This window comes from Hippichthys cyanospilos, chromosome 5 (assembly GCF_059441005.1).
Source record: "Hippichthys cyanospilos isolate Australia breed blue-spotted pipefish chromosome 5, RoL_Hcya_1.0, whole genome shotgun sequence".
Lineage (NCBI taxonomy): Eukaryota > Metazoa > Chordata > Actinopteri > Syngnathiformes > Syngnathidae > Hippichthys > Hippichthys cyanospilos.
The window spans coordinates 520,607-541,982 of record NC_142373.1 but is presented as its reverse complement, the minus strand read 5'-3'; the positions used below and the strand labels follow the sequence as shown (position 1 = coordinate 541,982).

The 21,376-nt window shown below is 39.0% G+C and overlaps 1 protein-coding gene across 6 annotated transcripts; it reads left to right on the top strand.

The window, feature by feature from the left end:
* Window positions 1-2,444: 2,444 nt before the first annotated feature.
* On the top strand, window positions 2,445-21,376 carry LOC148423091 (protein O-mannosyl-transferase TMTC4-like). 6 transcript variants are annotated; one of them, XR_015865755.1, is made up of 20 exons: window positions 2,445-2,657; window positions 2,939-3,116; window positions 3,387-3,502; window positions 4,781-4,997; window positions 7,956-8,043; window positions 8,132-8,232; window positions 8,898-8,990; window positions 9,194-9,355; window positions 10,238-10,440; window positions 10,648-10,822; window positions 12,539-12,670; window positions 12,754-12,833; window positions 12,901-13,008; window positions 13,072-13,213; window positions 14,106-14,220; window positions 18,506-18,618; window positions 18,733-18,802; window positions 19,683-19,833; window positions 20,053-20,104; window positions 20,266-21,376. XR_015865755.1 is itself a non-coding variant. In XM_088415846.1 (19 exons), coding segments are annotated over exons 1-18 (2,244 nt in total). In that variant the 5' UTR covers window positions 2,445-2,655; the 3' UTR covers window positions 19,832-19,833; window positions 20,266-21,375. The 6 variants fall into 6 exon arrangements, 5 of the variants coding, with proteins under 5 accessions (XP_088271972.1, XP_088271971.1, XP_088271970.1 ...); XM_088415846.1 differs by lacking the exon at window positions 20,053-20,104 and having other exon boundaries at window positions 20,266-21,375; XM_088415845.1 differs by lacking the exon at window positions 20,266-21,376 and having other exon boundaries at window positions 20,053-20,205.

Below are 21,376 nucleotides of genomic sequence, written 5' to 3'. Positions count from 1 at the left end.
CGCAGAGGTGTGCAAAGATGGACAGAGGCTGTGGAAAACATGTTGTTTGCATCTCGGAGCATACATACATGACCCGTGAAGCTCGTTTAATGATATTGCAATGTGCCCCATTTCCAATGCTTGAGAAAATATTGAGTCCCCGGAACTCGCAAAATTAAAAAGTTATGGATCCCAACAGGAATGTTTGGAGTCCTAAAAATCATTAGATGCAATGGTTTCAAACACATTCAATGTCCCTCCCCTGCTGCTCGATAATTTACCCCAAAATATACATCTCTTGGTCAAAAAATTCTCCCGTTGAGTTTATAATGAGCTCATCAAGGTGTAGCTGTGCAAAATAATATTTGAACTCCAGAATGCTGACTTTGCACTTATGCATCTTTATTATTATTATTAGAAGACGTTAACTCATCCAACATCCATTTTGGCTCTTTAAGTGATGGTTTCTGTGCCCCTGCCTGCTGCGTTGTTCCTCATTAATGCCAGCTATTCTCCATCTTCCTTGGCTGTGAAGGCTACCACGCAACAACTCCACCCAGGACAAAATGACTTTTTGGCTTTCACGTCTCATTAACGAGCGGTTGGCTCACGGCCTTTACTCAAGTTGACTGCAGCGGGCAACTTCTCTTCCTCTCGGATGTGTGCGGACGTGAATGAATGTTACTGCAGGAGCTGTCTATGCACGTTTATTGCCACCAATGTCAGCTAAGTGGCAGTATTTGTGGTCTTTATTGCTGAGGGATAGTCATAATGATCCTGATCACATTTTAACACAAGCAACACTACTGCAAGTTTCATTGTACGTTTTCGACTAAATACAGGGTGCTGGGATCTGGAGCTTATGCTGCCCAGCATGAGTGGGCCTCATATTTTATTTTTCCATATTTGTAATTATATGCTGGGCACATTTGTATCCTAATTATACTGCAATGTCGAGTGTGTTGCTTTTGTTAGTCTCATTAACAATAAAATACATGTTTTATTTGATCATTCATATTTTTTATCTGTACGCCACAAATTGTGCTAACGTGTATAAATATATTTGCACAATGGTAGCATTCTATTTTCTGCATAAATGAAGTGTTGAAGATGGATGGGTGAATACTCAAACATGCACAAAGGTTTGCTTTTTCAGTTGAGCTCCCTCCTTCACTGACCATGCTTTGACTTTAAGTTGTAGTTAAGTGAATATTTTATAAAGAAAAAAAATAGTACATGTCCTTGAAGTTTACCATCACAACAACTTCAGACAAAACCCAGCGGATCTTCACACAAGAGACTGGTGACATGCATATTTCATTAATTCTTTTGCATCTAAAAGTGCGCAATCGAAGCGATTCGTTCTCTACGGGCAACTGGAGTATCTTTGTCGATGTTCGGGGACCAGATTCATGCCAAAAACAAATTGGAAGTATGCCGCCAAATATGAATTTAGTTTTTATTAAACAATATTATTAATAAACAACACAATGGGGAATATCTGATTGTGACACCTGCTGTGATCACAGACAAGAAAGTTAAGATTAAAAGTTTCCGTCTTCATCTTTGGCTTTCAAGATTTCTGTTTTTACTTAACATTTAAATATTCATTAGAAACCTGTTTGAGGCAGTAAAATTCCACAATACAATAATAGAATTTTCCAGGAGGTATCTGTTTTGTTCAGATGGACTAGCTAAACACATATCACATGAAAAATGACAGCTATGATGTAACTTTTCTGTTTGGAGTTTATAGTTCTCATTCTTTAATGGGGTTTCTGAGCTATGCTTACGCTGCATCACTAAATTGTGTACCAATAACATGCACGTTTGATTCTTTGAAGAGTTTATTAAGTTTAAATGCTTGTGTAAATTGTTTTTGCCAAAACTGTATTATGTGGTCTCCAATTGGCTGGCGATCCGTCCTGGGTCTGCACCCCTCTCGCGCAAATGTCACTACTGGGATAAGTACTATAGACTGCTCTAACTCACGAGCAACCCAAGCGTATATTAAGCAGTGTAGGGAGGATGGATGGACGACGGATGGCTGAATGGATGGATGATGGATGGATGAACACATATGACGCAATAGCCATTGTAAAGCAATAAGTTGTACAATTATAATAATATGTAATTAATCATGCATCTGTTTAATAAAAATGCATTGGATCAAAAAAAAAAAAACTCGTTCGACCCATTTATTTTGTACATCAACTTTAAGTCCTGTAAAACCTCATATATTTCTTACGGAGCGTTTTTAGAGTTCTGACTTTATTTTTACACATGCACATTAAACAGGCTGCGAACTGATTTTTTTTTTATATTAAACTCCATCCGTAAATGAGGTTTATAAACAGTGATCATATTAATCCGCTCTTCACTGAGCGCTACAAAGGCAGCAACACAACTAATCTATCTATTGGTTGAAAACAACCATGTGACTTCTGACATAGTAGGAAGTAAATCAAGCCAGAACGTGTCTATTTGTTTACTTATCGTTGTGCTTCTTGCTCTTCGGCGAATATTCCCTTTGGTTTCAGAAAAAAAAATACTTTCATACTTTTCCTACAATGCCAACATTGTAAATGATGCTTGTTGGTTTTTTCTACCTCTTGACCAATAGAGAAGTTTGCAGCATTTGACGAACATGCTAAAGCTAAGTAGCGCAACGCGAACATGTAAGTATATCTTCAATGTAAGCTCATCACAAAACCTTTTTTATATATCTGCTTCAAACGAGCTTCATTTTGGACTTTACATCGCTACACAATAGAGTAACACAAAGACACGACTTGTAACGAAGCTTTACTAAAGTGTGAAACCATCAATTTATTGTCTGCCATTCGTACTGAAGTTGTTGTTTTTAAGTGAATAGGTCATGCGGTCCAAAGAATAATACAAGCCCGTCAAAGTCCCTCCTGTCTTCAGGGATTTTAGACGATGTTAGGTATTGAATCAGGTGCTGGTGGCTCATCATGGCATTGTCAGAGATTCATTGGGATAAGGAAGTCCCTCTCCCCAAGCTGGGTCCAATTCAGGCCAAGGTCACTGTGGCTCTGGTGGCACTGCTATGCTTCATTAATAGCTACGATGGGGAGTTCGTGTTTGACGATTCAGAGGCGATTATCAACAACAAGGTAATGCACTTTTAAGTCATTTTTGTATTTTTTTATAATAGATGTATTATTCTTTACCTCGCTGACCTACAGATACTGCACATCACTATCTATTTTTGGCTTTATTAACGTTACATCTTTTTGGAGAGTGTTACCAGCACTAAAACAACTGTGATGTTTCTAAATATATACTGTTTATATTGATGTCCTCAACCTTTGATGATAGTTTTTACATTGGATTTACACAATTGAGACATAAATAAGTAAATGAGTCCTGTGTTTTTGTGGCAGGACCTGAAGCCAACAACACCTTTGAACAACATTTGGACCAATGACTTCTGGGGAAGCAACCTGAGCAGCAACTCCAGTCACAAATCCTATAGACCACTCACTGTCTTGACTTTTAGGTCTGCACTTCTTTGCTGTCTCAGCACCCTCAATATTAGTGCAGTTTAGCAAACAGAAAATGCTTGTTTCTGATTGGCTATTCAACATCTGACAATATCTATCAGCATGACAGAAATGGCATGTACATTTTTTGAATGTCACATTGATTGCATTGTTGAGATGCCCTCTTCAAATTCTGCATTTCTTTGTAGTCCTAAAATAATAATACTGTGACAGTATACAATACAATTGGGCGGCCATGATTGCAGACGAGTTAGCACGTCTGCCTTACAGTGCAGAGGTCATGGGTTTGCTTACAGCATTAGCCTTTCTGTGTAGAGGTAGCATTTTCCCCTTGTCTGAATAGTATTTTATCGGGACTTCTAGTTTCCTCCCACATTCCCAAAAACATGCACGGTAGGTAAAATGGACACTCCAAATTGCTCTTAGGTGTGTTTGCGGTAATCAGTGCATAGTATCCCCTGCCCAGTGTCCAAAAACAGCTGGAATAGGCTCCAGCCTGTGCGTAAGCCTTGTGAGGATGAGCTTTTAAGTTGACGGCCGGATGGATACAAGTAAGTTGTCCATCCATCCCCTTTCTTCTATGAGGCTGGGTCTTGAGGTCTTGCTTTAGCAGGGAAGCCCAAACTTGTCTTTCCGTGGCCACTTCGTCAACTCTGAGTCCCTCCATGGTGACTGGGACGAATTTGTCCCTGAGTTCTCCGCTCAGTGAGACATAACCGGAACACCTAACCAAGGAGATGGCAAGGAGGCATCCGAAATAGATGCCTGAGCTCACTCATCCTGCTCTTCTCAACTTGGGGAAGCAGTGGCTCTACTCTGAGTCTCTCTTGGATGACTGAGCTTCTCACCCTTTATGGCAATGTTCAGACATCCTGTGGAAGAAACTCATTTCAGCCGCATTTAACCACTAGTGACCATAGGTCCTACAATATAGATTGACCATAGATTGAGAATTTCAACTTTTGGCTCAACTCCTTCTTCATTTTTCTGTACAGCACTTTGGTCAGCTGTGGTTGTTTGCTTAACAAATAAAGTTGGATTGGATGGATGGGAAGGCTACATTTATTATTTGTTTTTAATTTTGCTGCAAAATGGTTGGAAGTCCACCTCAATCCGTTGGTTTTGGTATGTTTAGTCAGTCAACTCGATACTTCACCAAAAAAAAAAAAACCCTGGAAACCACAGATTTGGTATACCAATTGCCAGTCAACCAACATTTGTAACTACTGTCATGTCACATTACACTTTAACAATTCACCTTTGTGATGTTACAGGTTGAATTACATGTTGGCAGGCGGCCTACATCCTGTGGGCTTTCACTTGCTGAACATCACCCTCCATGCTGTCATTTCCGTCCTGATGATGGATGTGTTTGCTCTGCTGATTGGTGGACTTGCTTACAATGAGAAGGCTCGAATATTAAACCGTGCTCCCAAGACTTCCCTACTGGCCGCTCTCTTCTTTGCTGCACACCCCATCCACACTGAAAGTGTAAGTAACAAACTGGAGGAAATAGGTTTTTCCAGATTATTTAGAAAACTAGATTCCTTAAAGACTTCATTAACTTATTAGAGTTATGTACTCATGGATAATTGTTGCTTGGGTTAGACGACTAAGTATCGGGCCGATTCCATCTTTATTTTAAGCCATCAAGTATTTATGAAAGATGCCAATACTGCCACCAATACTAAAGTTAAATGAGATGCATTGAATAAATTAATAAATTATGCTACACTTCATTCAGCCTTTTTATGAATTGGCAAACCATCCCTCGTTCTAATTCTTCCTAGTGTTTTGCTTCTTCCTTTTTGAAGATCCATCCATCCATCCATCCATCCATCCATCCATCCATCCATCCATCCATCCATCCATCCATCCATCCATCCATCTTTCTGTACCACTGATCATACAATCTAATTTAGTTTTAAATTTTACTCTTTTCGGCTTTGTTCATGTCTGTTTAGTTGTTCATTTCTTATGTCATTTTCCCATGTTGAAAATAAATAATTCCTTCAGTCATCTTGCGTGTTCACAATTATGCGATTGTTTAATTTTTTTTTTTTTTTTTTTTTACAGAAGTACTAGTAGTGTCTCGTAGCAATGAGTACTAGTAAAGTAAATACTCAAACGGGTATCGTTTTTAGAAAAAGAGTTATTGTCATTAAACATCCCAATACAAACCAAATATAGAAATATTAGTCTAAAAGTGTGTTCTACTCAGAGTACTCTTACTTTGGAATAATAATAACACAGGGGTGCTGGAGAGGAGGGTCTGTCTGGAAGTTGAACACCAGATTCGGGAAGACCACTGTAGTTTTAGTCCCAGCTGTGGAACACTGAACCAGCTCTACACCCTCAGCAGGATCCTAGAGGGTGCATGGGAGTTCATCTAATGTGTTAATGGACTTGAAGGAGTGTCGAACCTGCCCCTCGAGGAGTTCTGGTAGGGTGGCTTCGGATTTGCCGAGTGCCCCCTGATACTGGCTGTTCGGTCTCCGTATCACGCATGTCAGAGTGTGTTTTGCGTTGCTAGGAAAGTTGGATTTGTTTCTAGTGAGGAATATACCCCGCCAAGGGTGCCCTTGTCATGGATTCTGAACTTTTATGGATAGAATTTCTAGGGGCTGCTGAGGCATTGAGTGGATCCAATTTTATGTCGACAGTATTGTCCTCTACTTTTTGCAGATGCTATAGTATTATTCACTTCTTCAAGCTGTGAGCTCCAACTGTCACAAAAATGCTCTTTTATATATTGACAATATGAAGGCATTTGCAAAAAAAATTGTGTTAATGTATTTTGTTTTATAATACTTTTTAAAATTAAAATCTGCCAATGCTAAACAAGAAATTAGCTTTAGGTGCAAAAATCCAATATGTATTTTTTTTTCCCTCAAAAACCTACACACTTGAATATATTTTTTAAATTACCGAAACAAGACGGTATTTACATTAGATGGTGGTTGCAGACCCAGTTGCATGTCCCTTAATTAGGGGAAATCAAGCCACCGAAAATGCTCTCCTTTTACCTATCTTTGTTTACAATAATGAAATGGCACAATAGCCCCACTAGGTAGAGCTTGCGTAGCAGAACAGGAACAAAGCAAACTGCAAATGTACATTATTATATATATAAATTTCAATTGTTGTTTTATAGCGCCATAGTCCGGTCTCCTGCTAGCATGCCACATTAATTGTTGGCAATTAAGCGAGCTCCTATTCGTTGCTTTGAACTTAACCAGGAAACGATCACCTATGGAGACATTGTGCCGCATTCCATTTTTATTTTTGGGCTGTAAACTAACAAGACAGATCCCCTGCAACAGTGTGACGGTGTCTGTCTAATCCCGAGCTTTTCCACACTAAACAGTGCAGTGGTTCCATGCTAAGAACAAACAGGCCAGCTCAGCTGGGAGCGTCAGGACCGAGGTGCATGCGGCCACCGCCGACGCCTCGCTATAGGATGCTTATTGACCTGCCGGATGTATCCTTGCTTGTGTGTGTTTGCTGCAAAGGCACCAGCTTCTTCTCCCTTTTTCTCTTTAATCATGCAGGGCACAAGAATGGTGTGGCGGGCACAAGGCTAGCTCGGGTGGCCCTGCTGCATGTATCAAAGCATGCAACCCCAGGATGCTCGCCGTACTGTACTGAATGTACTCACATGTTAACGTTAATGAGAAATCCTTTCCTCCTTTGTGAGTACTCCTCCATTTGGAACTAAATACAAAAACATCAAGGAAATGCCCAAGGCAGTTGGTCAGTTTGGAGCCCTTTTTAAACTGCCTGTGTTGCTTTTCTGATCATCGAGAAAAGGCAGTTCAAAGTTGGTTGTGGCAGTTTTTATTTATTTTTTATTTTTTTGGTTTTGCAAGTAGTTTCAGAACTGCAACTGGTGGTTAAGTGTCTTTACCCGTCCTTCCCCTGCCTTTTTTTTTTTGTATTGCTCAATACGTAATACAATACTGCAATACACTCCATAATGGAGTCATCGCAATGAGTTATACATGGCAGCATCTATAGCTCCTCTTTTCATATTCTAAAAAAGCCATTTTTTTTCAACATTGTCCCCCTCTGTATAAAAATCACCAAGATTGAATGGAGAGCAGGAGTGGAGTTGAGTTGGTGATTTTCCTTTTTCTTTTGCTTTTTTTTTTTTTTTTTAAGCACATTGTATGTTGGTGTCCAGTGTACCTAAAGAACAGACCTGCTGAAAGTCAATACTTGTAAATCTGATTAAAATACAATAAAAAAACTATTTGATAACAGATTTTTTGTCAAAATTAAAAGAAAAATCCACATAACAAGAAAGGGCAAAGTGGCACACTTTTTTTTTGTTTCACATAGGCCACAAATATGATGTGGCCGGTTTGGTCCAGCCTCTGGGCCTTGACCTTGCAGCACCCCAAGTGTTGTAATGATATCTGTCTAATCGTTGGCATTTCCTTCACAAAGGTGGCAGGCATCGTGGGTCGGGCAGACCTGTTGTGTGCGCTTTTCTTCCAGTTGTCCTTCCTCGCGTACTGTAAAGCGTTCACCAAAGGTGAGCTTGTTCAGCTAGACCTCACTAATTCAATTTGACCAAGCACATGTTTTTATTTATTTTTTGTTGTTGTTTTTTCTGTTCTCAGGCATAGGCAAAGATAGCAGCTATTCTGTGTGGTGGATTGTGGCCAGCCTCTTGCTGTGCGCTGCTGCCATGCTTTGTAAAGAACAAGGCATCACTGTTTTGGTATAAATGATTCTCATAATCATTTAAGAATGTTTGGAGCACTGTACTACAATATGGTGTACCTCTTTTTAATGTATGTCATCATCACTTTCTTAAAACCTTCTAGTCCAACCAATCAAATTTTAGTAAATTGGACAGTAAACTAAGATTAAATTCATTTTTATCTAAGGTGCACCAAATCACAACATAGTTTACATTGTATTATATGATTCCAACTTTCTTTATGAGGAAAATAAGTCATACTTTTGGGAATGTTGACATTCATCAGCTCAAATTGCTGAATCTCAACATTCCAACACAAAAATGTCAATGTGACAGTGTGAGAATTGTTTCAAATTAAGTTAAAAAATTCCAAAAAAAAGCTTGAGTTGGATAAAATAAAAAAGTTGGAGTTACAAGCAAAGTTTTTTTCTCTTTGAAAAGTCACATAATAAAAGGGTGAATAAAAATAGCTGTTAAATTGAAAATAGTATCTGAGACCAGCAGTATCCTTTTTCAAGACCAATTGTATGATAATTAGGGAATGTTTTATAGTTCTTGCGTGGAAAACTTCACCTAAATCAATTTTTTCTTCATTTGTAAGCCAGTACCGGGGCTAATTCGATCTTTTGTCACTGACCTATAAGATGATTTTTAAATGTCCATCTTTTGCATTTTCCCTCCAGGGTGTAAACGCAGCTTTTGATGTCCTCCTTATCTGCAATATTGACGTGTATGAACTGAGCCAGAGGCTAGTCTTCAGGAAGACCTCTCTTAATGTGAGTTACAGTTTCCAACCCCTCCCCATCCTGCACTGTCATAAATCATGTGCCCTCTCGTATGATTAACGTCACATTGCGTACATTGCGTATGCAAAGCTGTGTTAATTAGACCCCATCGATCTGGGCAGTCTCACGCACACATGCATTATGTATGGATGTACGTATGTACTGTATATGATGTTTGTAATGATTTTTGACAGGCACGCGAGATCCTGCGGACGGGCCTGCCAATGCGATTGGCCCTCATGGCTCTAGGCGGCTTCTTCATGCTCTACACCCGCTGGAGAATCATGGGAACTGGGCCGCCGGCGTTCACTGAAGTGGACAACCCTGCCTCGTTCGCTGAGAGCATGTTGCTTAGAGTGAGTCAGCTTGGGTACTCATAATTGTTTCCCGAAAAGACCTTTCCTTAATATGATTGGGTGTGTTCTCTAAACAAAACAATTGAACTATACAATGGAATGCGCTATGTAATTTTCAATTCGCAAAGGCTACAAAATGCAAAAAATAAAACTCTTCATTTCAGTGTGTGTGTATATATATATATATATATATATATATATATATATATATATATATATATATTGCTATGTGTGTGTATGTGTTTGTATACACACACACACCACATTTATGTATATTAATATAGTATGAACTGTGTTTCTCCATGCCCAGTGATATCTTAATGGAGACAATAAAGCTTGTGTCTCTTTTTGAGCACAAACTCTATTTCAAACAACATTCAGTGAGTCTCAGCATAGCAAGAGTATTAGCCAACTCTCTTCGTCCCCGCAGCCCCACCCACACGCACACACACGCCTACAGACACATCCACACACAAACACACACACAAACATCTGAAACACAATGCCCAGTCGACGCAATGGAAGGTGCTCTAAAAACGGCCATTTTTAGATACTCTTTCCAGAGTTGATTTTGCCTTCGGGGAAGCAACCGTTGCACATTGACCAAACTGGAACCATGGGATGACGGGAGACAGAGTTCTCAATGTAGCAGTAGTTTTATTTAAAAAAATAATGACAAAATGACGTAAAACTGGTTTTTCAAAATTGTTCAACTCTAGTATATACATACATGCAGTATACTTGCATACATTTGCCATTGTCTAATAACAAAGTCTATAAAGAAATTAATAACTATAAATTAAACCTAATTTTATTACACCCCAGTTTTAAAATGTTTTTTAGTCTTCTGTCCTCAATCTGTTCTATTCTGGTGATTGACAGATTGTCAACTATAATTACTACTATGCCCTGAATGGCTGGCTGCTGCTGTGTCCCTGGTGGCTGTGCTTTGATTGGTCCATGGGCTGCGTGCCGCTCATTAAGTCGACCACCGATTGGCGGGTGATGTGGCCGCTACTGCTCTGGTGCGTCCTGATAGGCTTGGTAGGCCAAGCCTTGTGCTCACCAGACAGCCAACAGAGAAGGTAAGTAAGTGGAACCGTCTCTACGTCTAGAAGTGCACTTGATTATGAAGACGGTTACTTTTCATCTGACTTCTTACAAACAAGTCTGAGACAGGGCCTCTACAGTATTTAGCTATTGACGTCTTTGAACTCACTTTCTGCTCTTGTATATATATCTTTATATACCTTGTATTTATATCTAGCACATTTGTCCTTCCCCTGACCAAGATCTCTTAGCCTGGCGCTGGTGTTGCTGGTGGTCCCATTTTTGCCAGCCTGCAACATCTTTTTCCGGGTGGGTTTTGTCATTGCCGAGCGTGTGCTCTACCTGCCCTCGTCCGGCTACTGCCTCCTGTTGGCCTGCGCGCTGGCGCACTGCTGCCACCGCTGGGTCAAGTACAAGGTGAAAAGCACATTGTGCCCAAAGGCTTATCAGCACGATATGGGTGAAGCATCAATGTCTATCTGACTGAGCTTTTTCTCTTTCATCACTTGTGAAAACCTCTTTTGACAAACTTTGACTGTTTGATTATTTGTAAGCTTTTAAGGGTTGATTTTTGTACAGTTTTGATTAAATACTTGTCACAGTCAAGTTATCACTACAAAGTATCAAACAGCAGCCAGTTTAAAAGATTGCATATTTGCATTAGGTCTTTAATAGGGTGGTTGAGGTAATTGTGCGCTAAATGTGATTTTGTCTAGCAAGGCTAGATGTTATATTCGTTCACTACCATTTGTGATTATAGAAGTTAAAGATTTAGTCTTGCAGTGATCAAGTTAATTAATTTACTGTCATTGACATTAAGTCAAAAATCCATGACGGGACTGAAGTGAGAAAATCCTTCAACGATTAGCTGGGAAATTGACAGTCATTACCTTTTTGTGAAAACACCCAATAAAAATGTGTCAAGATACATGCATGCAATAATTTTGCATGCTAACTTTTCCAATCTATGGAACGTTGCTTCATTCAAATCATTCTGTATGATCAATGCATGATCAGTATTTCACATGATCTTTTTTATTGTTGTTTTTGTTTAAAATGGTCCCCAAAATACGTCACATTTCTCATGCAACTTGCTTCGGCGCCAATAGTTTGTACTCCATTACTTCCACCTGCTGTTGGTAACACAATTTAACTTAATCTCCAAAATTGAACACAAGTGAAACTGCAACTTGACATGCTTGTCTGTAAAATAAATACATAACATATGGACATATAAATATTAATAATAGTAATAATAATAATAATAAGTAAACAATTTGAAATGAATAATTTATATTTGAATGTCTCGTGAGGTCACATATGTAAAATTATAGTTTCTAAGACGGAGGCTTAGCTCTGAATGTTTTGGGGCTGCTTTGCTACATCTGGCACAGGATGCAGTGAAATTTGAAGCTTGTTTTTGAAGGTCTTTTGAACCTCAATCCCAAAGCACTTTCTTTTGTTATTTTTCAGTCAATCCTATCATTAAGGTTTGGTAGTGTCAAGTTATTGCAGTGGCTATTGTGAGATTTTCATTCATTATAAAAAGGGTACCAACAATTTGTCTTTTTGTGTATACAAAATGACGTGTGATAACAGTGTGTCCTCGTTTATAGCGGGGATTATATTCGAAAACATTATCGATGAATGTTCTGGGGCTGCCTGGCTACATTTGGCACAGGGTGTCTTGAGTCTGTGTAGAATGCACTGCAGTGTAATCTGACGCTTGTTTTGTTAGTCTTTCAGTTACCTTCAGTAACTGAAATTTGTGAAATAGAGTTGACCCTTTTTTTTGCTTTTGTTGTCTTGTTTTTTTTGTTTTCTTTGTTAAAAACAAATACCTAAAATTAATATATATATATATATTTTTGTCTGGACCAACTTGAAATGTGGGAAAATATCAAGAAAAATAGCAAGGTAAAGCTGCAGTAGAGATGGTCATAACCGCAAATCCACAAAGTAGAGTTTGATCATTTTTTAAAATAAATAAAATGGCTATTTTTGTCTAAAAAATTCGAACAAAAATAGCGTTGTACAATAGTAAATGTTATGGCCATAAATGTAAATCAGCAATAGTGAAGATGCAATAAGCGTTGTACATTTAGAGTTCTTTTTCTCTCTTTCTCCCCACAGAAGCTATTGTGCTTCTGCATCTTAGCCTTGATGGTCTCATTTGGAGCTCGTTGTGCTCTCCGCAGTCACCAGTGGCGGTCCGAGCAAAGCCTCTTCACCAGCGCGCTGGCCGTATGCCCCCTCAATGCCAAGGTGAAATCCTAACACAGAAAGACCAACATTTCTTCCCGAAGTTATTACATATTGAAACCATTAATGGTGTTCTGATTGCTCAGGTCCATTACAATGTCGGGAAGAATTTAGCCGACAGAGGCAATGCCACGGCTGCGATTAGCTATTACAGAGAAGCTGTCAGGTTTGTATTAATTTGATGTTGGCACATTCTCATCGATAAATGAGAAATCTCTGCGCACTTCTTCCAGGCTTCATCCCACCTACGTGCATGCCATGAACAACTTAGGTAACATCCTCAAGGAACGGAACGAGCTGATCGAGGCGGAGCAGCTCCTGTCCAAAGCCGTTTCAATCCAGTATGTTGTCAGCAGTGTGACAAAACTGTGCGGTGCCACCTACTGACAACACGCTTCTTCCAGACCGGATTTTGCTGCCGCTTGGATGAATCTGGGTATCGTGCAAAACAGTTTGAGCAAGTTTGAGCAGGCGGAAAGGAGCTACTGGAATGCCATCCACTTCCGGAAGAAGTATCCGGACTGCTACTACAACTTGGGACGCCTGGTGAGACTTCAGACACATTTCCATGTACTGTCCCAGAGGTCCCAGGACGTCATACTTGTAGCAACAGGGTCCTGTTAGTTTATACTTAAACACATTTTAGACAATATTTCACACAGCCCAGTCACAAATTGGGCTGTCACGATCAAATATTTTACTGATTATCAAATAATCACATAAACGTTCATTTTGTATTTAAGTGTATCGCAAAACCATCTTCCTCAATTACAGTTTATTAACCCAAGTACTTTTTATTTAGTATGGTTCCACGAAAAAAAAAAAAAAACTATTAAGTAATGTTCTATGAGAAGGATTGATATTGTACTCACCAAACATTTTGAAACTGATTGAGTTGCTTATATAGTTATTGTTTTCCAAAGTCAAAGCAGATGTTTGCTAATGTTCGTCTTTGATTAAACACAAAAGATAATCAGTCTGCTTTCACGAAAGAAAAAAGAAATCAGAGAACTCTTGTAATTACTGTTGAGAGGCTGAAATCTAAATATTTGGACAATTTTAAATTAAACGGTAGTTCTAAACAATTACATGATTGTTAATATAGTTGTCAATAATTTGATGATTGATTACTTGTCGATTCATCAATTTCTTTTTGGTTTATTATTTGCCTTGATTTAAAAACAGCACATTATTTTAAATTGACAGTGCACAAACAAACAAATTTCGACTTATTTACGCAGTTATTGGTTTTGTCTGCAACTTGTCAGAAAACAGGTGAAACATCTTACAATTTTATGTTAAAAAAAAAGCAAAACAAAAAAAAAATGATACATCATTTATTAACGATATGCATTGATTAATTTGATATTAGATTTTTTTTTTTTTTTTTTTAATCATTGCATTTTTACCTAGTTGTACTTTATTTTAACCTTGCCAGTATGCAGACCAGCAGAGACACGTGGATGCTCTGAATGCATGGAGGAACGCAACGGTGCTTAAGCCTGATCACAGCCTGGCATGGAACAACATGGTCATTCTACTGGACAACATTGGTACACACACTCATAGGCTTACACACATATGCTTCAAGCGTGACAAAAAAGTATTCACATATGTAGTGTTGCATTGCTTTGCAAGGTGCTGTTGTATTGCTTAGCTATTAAGATAGCAATCAATGTCAAACTGTGGTCATCACAAAACCTTCATTAATCTTACAGCTCATAGATGGGGACTCACAGCTCAGGCTCGTGAGACACTCAGGTTGCTAATTTTTGAGACTTGACTCATCCACATAAGACTAGACATAGACTTGTTTTGGGCCTTGTCTGGCTTCCTCTCATTTTATCTCCCAACAAGGCTGGATAGAGAAGGCAAAATATTTACTGATATTTACTGCTCAGGTTTCATTCAAGGTTGCCAGAGGTTTTCAAAAGGTTGCAAGAGGCCAAAATGTTGCCAAAGGTCACCAGACATTGCTCTTGTTGCAAGGAAATGTTGAACATATTTAACATTTCTTTGCAACAAGACCAGTATGGGCAAAATGTCTGGCGAGGAGATCAAAAGAGTCGCTACCTTCGTGGACATGCTCCACACTTCGTCTCTCCGTGGGGGCAGAGCTTAAGTAAAGTGATTAAAAAAAAATTCAAAAGTACAAAAGGAGGGGGATCAAGCATTCGGTCAAACAACTTGACTTGAAATTTTTTTTTTCTCTTTCTATTTGCAATTACATTGTCTAATAGAATTCATTTTTCCAAGTTCCTAATGTGAAAGGCACTTTGTTTCTACAATGCAGGTTTCCATTTTCTCTGTTGACATGTAGTCGTAGGCATTCATCGTGACATAACTGCCACACAAGTGTGGCGTAAACATACTACATATATGAATACTATACAGTGTAAATCAATTAGAAAATGAGCTGAAGCACAAAGTTCTGACAAAAATGCAAACAAATCTGTGGCTTAACAACTTCAACGTATCCACTTTTTCATATTGTCTGAAACTAATATTATTGTGTACACATTATGTGGACTGTACTTTGAACTTATTTAGATAGATTAAGAATTACAATGTACGTAGCCTATGAAAAAATAGCACTTAGTGAGCTCCAGTCGGTAATGTTACTCTTTCTCAATTGTAAAGAAAAACATCATACGTGCTTATTGGACATTTTCCGATTTATAAAACCAGCAGCATGCATTAAAGCGTGAGAGGCACCTCATTGATTAATTTACAAGTACCGATAATTAATATTTTTTTCCTGTTTTCATTGGGGTTTTTTTTTCTGAAATCGTACAATGCAACATGTGGCCAAAATATATGACAACTAAGCCGAGCACTTCCATTTTTAAATCATTTGACATGAGGATGTAATACCACTCATGTGGTAGCATTCGTGTTCAATTGCACACTTTTATAATATTTTATTTTACATGTACCTGCACATATCAGACTACTGTGGCATCAGCCACACACTCAGACACTCGCTGGCAGTTCTCCATCCCCACACGATTATCATGATGGCAGCACGGTAATGTTGCTGTTGTTTTCTTTGGTTCACGAAGAAAAGATCAATCATGGTGAGAATTTGATCAAAATTTACATGCACCTACAGCACATGCTCCAGAGTGATGACGTCTCTGCTAATCGCCTCCCAGATGGAGGCGATTTCCCTCTTCTCTTATGCTCTTTTTCGCTATTTATCTCCCAAGACTGTTTAAACCGTAGCTTTTACAAATATGATATTAGTTTTATTTCACTATGGTTATATTGCAAATGTATTTAATCATTCAGCCTATGTAAAAATCTCAACATATTTTAAGGAAATTCAATAGTTGTCAGGGATTTGGGACTTGAAGCATGCCTTAAAGACTTGTGCAAAACCAAATTTACAAAAAAAACTTTGGAAACATTTTGAAAAGAATTCTCTAGACTTTACGATGACAAATCCTACATTATTGACGATGGCAACCCTAGAGTGAAAAAGTGTGTTTACTGTAATATTATTTTTTTGCCAGCCATTGACCTCCCTCATTTACCAGCAAATTGAGAATGATTTTGCAAAATAGGCAAAATAGAGTATACTCAAGTATACTCAAGTATACTCAGTATACTCAAGGAATTTCCCCCCGGTATAATGAGCCACACTGATGTTGCAGTAACAAGCAACTATAAATTATATTTTTTGATGGAGCAGGTATATCAAATAAATTTGCCAGGGAATTTGTTTACGAATTCTGTGGGTGTTAAAAAAAAAAAAGCAAGATCTTAGTCCTGTGTCCTAGCATCGACGGGCTAGAATTGTCATCTTTGCGCCTTGTGGAAGCAAATCAAAGCGGCCCAACATGATTAGAGCGGAAGAGCGAGAATCAGCAATGCTTGAAATTTATGTATTAAGGCTTTTGTCTTGTGAGTTTTTCAAGGCGCTCCTCCCCGCCGTGTGGAGAATGCTCTGATTTCCGAACGCTCCAGCCATTTTGTCGGGGAGGTGATCCCGTGGGGGGGCGGAGTCTCCCAGGAGGATGCTGCAGCCATCCAATCAGGGCCCGCCGTGTTAGCTGATCAAACGTGGGCGAGCACAGCCAGAGCAGAGCACCCCTTGAGGAACCCTAAACTCCCTCCCTCCATCCACAAATCTGACAAACAAAAAAGGGAACCAAGCAATGGGTTTATGTACTTTCAAATGGAAAGTGGGGATATTTCCTTTGTGAATATTTTTCCTCAGCAAACGTCTCTTGACGTAACACTGTCTGCTTGCTAGTTTGTCTCTCCTATTTTTTTTTTTTTTTTTTTTTTGGAGGGGGCCAGACACCAGACGGGTCGGTGACAGAGATCAATAACCCAGTCAGGCCTTGTGTTCATCCCTAATTAGAGACCAAACTGCTTGTCCGTGAGCACAGGGCAAAAGCTCCATTCCCAAAATAAATAAAAGCTGACAGTTCGTGTGTCTGTGAAGCAGCTTTTATTAGTCTGTCATTACCATGTACAAGCTGTTCATCTTAAACTCTTAAACACACCATCTCATTCACCTCAGTGATGGTTGCTTTTTTTTTTTTATTTAACGTGGCACTATGCAATCAAAAAAAAAAAAAATCATAACCACTGCCAGTATGGATTGGACAAGACACGAATTCCACAAGACGAGATGTCTCATGAGTCTGAGTCCCAGAGGACGAAATGAGATTTTTTTTTTTCAAATTTTCACAATCTTTCCCTTTTACTGAGCAGACTGTAACAAAATCAATAATCTAGTGTGCAAATGTAAATGTAAAAGTGGAGCCAAGCTCATTGTCAGCCACAGCTGAGCTCTTTCCCATTATTGAATATTTCAACAAAATGAATACAGCTCCCGTTAACCCTGGTGTATAGCCGTTTTTTATGTGTTTACAAACCGTATTTGTCTTATTTGCAAATGTTTTCACCATTCTTTTGAACTGAAACACCAAAATATTGCCACAGGTGATTTGAATCAGAAATGCAGTTTTACTGATGGGCTGCAGATATAGATACTTTGGGTATTAATACAATAAATAAATATTTTTTTGCTTGTCTGCAAATCTAAACACAGAAGACCAAATAAAACATTTCTACTAAATTATGGATGATTTTTGTTTAATACAAACTGACAAAACAACTCTCAAACAACTCTCCATGCTTTTTGGTTGAGGAAAAGTAACGCGAGAACCCCAGAACACACATTAGAGTCTGCCTGGTTTGTACAAACGGCAGCTGTCACAGTACAATAAAATGCCAGAGTATTTAAGTCATATTTTCGTTTTTTTTATTGTGTTTTACTGTCATGTAACAAACATTTTCACGTGTATTCCACTGGCATTGCAAAAACAACAGCCAAAAGAAAAGAAATCTCGGGATAAGCAGGAAATCTCGTGATCTTCTAATCTTACACGATCTTGTCCCATCCCGAATACCGAGTATTACCCACACACTGTGGATGACCGAAAGTGCCAAAATTCTACGAATAAATGCTTTGGTGTCAAGTGGTTGGAAACATGGCGGCTGCAATGACGGGGAAATTGATGAAAAATGATAGAGAAATTTTAAACCTTGCTGAGTGTGTAACAGCGTGACCTGCAGAAAATTATTTTTTGCAATGTAAAAATATGGTTATGCAGAAACGATGATGACATCTATCTAACGGCATTCTACCTTTTCTCTGTGCATTTCATTGACTACTTAAATTTCAGCTTTTGTGATTTGGGAATCACGTTTTGCTCGGCCCTCACATTATGTCACACAATACTCTACACTTGCAGCGCATTAATTTTTAAACATTGTGAATGAGCCTTAGCAGCAACACCTACGCTTCACCCTCTTACCCAGGTAACTTAGGACAAGCCGAGCTAATTGGAAGAGAGGCTCTGAGGCTCCTCCCTAATGACCATACCATCATGTTTTCACTGGCCAATGTCCTGGGAAAGCAAGAGAAATACAAGGTCAGTAAGCGAACTTATTTCAGATAAAATTCTTCTTTATTGGATACAAAAAGAATACACTTGACTTAATGTTTGTTTTTCATTTTCTGTTTTATTTATGCCTGAATTTATTAGGAATCAGAGGGCTTCTTCCTGAATGCACTCCAAATCAATCCGAAGGCGGCTGGCTGTCATGGAAATTTAGGTGACACATGATTTCAGCTATTTTGAAACTGTTTTGATTAGAAAATTTAGTTTTGCTCTTCTAATTCAGGGTTAAGTTTACTACAGCACCATAAACCTTTGTTAATTTCATGGCAACGTGTAAGTGGAACCTCAAAGCATGTCAGTTTGCGATCTTTCAATTCCTTTCAAAATTTGTCATAAGGTTAAACTGAGGCCATGACACAACATGCAAAACCATTTACTTGGATAAAGAATAACTTTTTGCAGGGCTAATAGAGGTGATCATAACCTTTATAACTGTCCAGGTACTTTTTGACACATATCAGTATTGGCTTGGGGCATTTTGAGGGCAGAAATTCGAGCATCCAAGCAGCTAGAGCATATTTAGCCAATGTATTCCTGCGTTTAGACCATTTTGTTGTCTTTTAGGGGAGCTCAGCATATATACGATACGTTCATAGTAATGTATTTTGAAGTTCAAGTCATGATAGTGATTTGCTATTATACAAGACTAAACTCCTCCTCTCACTTAAGCATCGGCACATGGGTCCAAAACGGCACAAAAGAAATATCTTTTTCTTTTTTAAGAAGCACACAGTAATTTAAGTTTTTCATGGAATATAAGGATAAAGGTTTGTCAAAAAATAACTAATAGTAAGTATGTGGTGGAACACTATTTCTATTTATATTCATAGTACAATCATAATTTTGTTTTTGCATCCTACAACTTGAATGGTATTTTAGTTGGACTGTCAATTTAGCTGTAATAGCATTGGTATGATCAGTGCTTACCTTCAGTTATACAATTTTGTACTATATCGCCAACTCAAGAATTTATTTTGTTGCACACAAGCCCAACCATGATAAATAAAGCTATATTTGCGTGCATCTTCTTGAAGCTGTTCTGTACCATCGCTGGGGCAAGCTGGAGCTGGCACAGAAACACTACGAATTGTCTCTCAAGTTGGACCCCAAAGCCCCAGGCACACAAGACAACTACAACATGCTGCGACGCAAACTGGACCAGCGCAAACGCCACACACCCTGAGGGTAACCCTATCTACTGCCGTCATCAAACACTCTTGTTCACAGCCATACTGATTTTTTACAAACACATTGTGTTTCTAAATTAAAAGGGTCGTTTCATAGCTCTTTCCTGTGTGATGCATCTTAATTAGATTTTCATGTGTCGTTCGAGACACCTGTGTCTCATACTCTCCGTATTTGCTGTTGTTGCTGCTGTCCCGTTTGATGAACGCCATGTGGAAGCCATCGGCCTCCGCGTGATGTTGTCTCAGCTGGACACAACAGTGCCACACATGTGAGGACCACATAAAATTCTGTTGGGTTTACCCTTGTCCTCTAGAGTCTTACACAAAATATTCAGTACATACAGGAAGTTTGCACCATATGATAATAAAGTGGTGACGCATATGAGGAACCCTTTACCAATACAAAGGCACTTTACTCTTTACCCTGTAGGAAACTCTCGGAGAAGGGTGCTTTTTTTGTTTTTTTCCACATGGAGACACAAGGTCATAGAGGACAGGAAACCGATGGTGGACTCTTCATGAAAACACATCAGCTTCAAAGAAAAGGAGGGACTGGGGATGCTCTCCCCTGGGGACAGCACGCACTCATATACACACACACACACACAGCGTAGAACACCGCCGAGAGATCAGGCGACCTCAGTGTGAAACATCAGTCAACAAGTTTGCACCCGGGTTCAAAGGTCAACACACTTCTATTTTTTCACCTGCTTCCTTCAACTAGGCGGGGAACTATTTGAAGCTGCGATGAAGCTGGTTCTGCTTTAAGGTTTGTTTGCACTTACAGTACAATGCACCACTTGTTACTTTGATGCTCTCAACATCGTACTCTTCACAATCCCGCGGGGAGTTGGCATTTGATATTTGAGCCCCAAAAATATGCACCCGATAGCGGGATGTCAACCATATGGACGCAAGTCTCAGGAAATGGCTCTTAATTAAATGATGAAAATCAATCAGTGGGTGGCCTTTGACTTGTTTGGTCACCCGTAAAGCCATCATTTTACTAAAAACATATGGATCACAAAGGTAGTTCCATAAAAGTATGTTTGGATTTTACATGCAAATACCCATCTGGGATAATGGAAAAACTACTGAGCGTAAGCTGTCTTAGTGTAGTGGAGCACCATAAATTGTTGCTCGATGTATTTTTCTTCTCTTTTGACACCAAACTCACTGGACAAACTTTGAGAAGGTATGATATAGGGCCACATGATCAGTTGATTTAGTAGTTTTCTACGGCAGGTCCCCAACTGGGCCCTCTGGAGCGTCTTAAACATTCCCAATGGGTCGTTTGACAACACTATTTCAGCTCGGGTTGGTTTCAAAATCAGCAAATGAAGTTCTTTTGTTCAGAGCGACTTACCTGGAGAAGCGTACATTTTCTCAGTTGGTCGCCCTACTTTACAGACTATTCAGAACGTGTTTTCGTGCACATTGTTGAGGATTGGCTCAGAGGTACGCAGACGTGTTTTTTCAATGCCGAGACATTGACTCATTGCGGTCGAGGAGGCCAATAACAAATATCTGTAGCTGATATT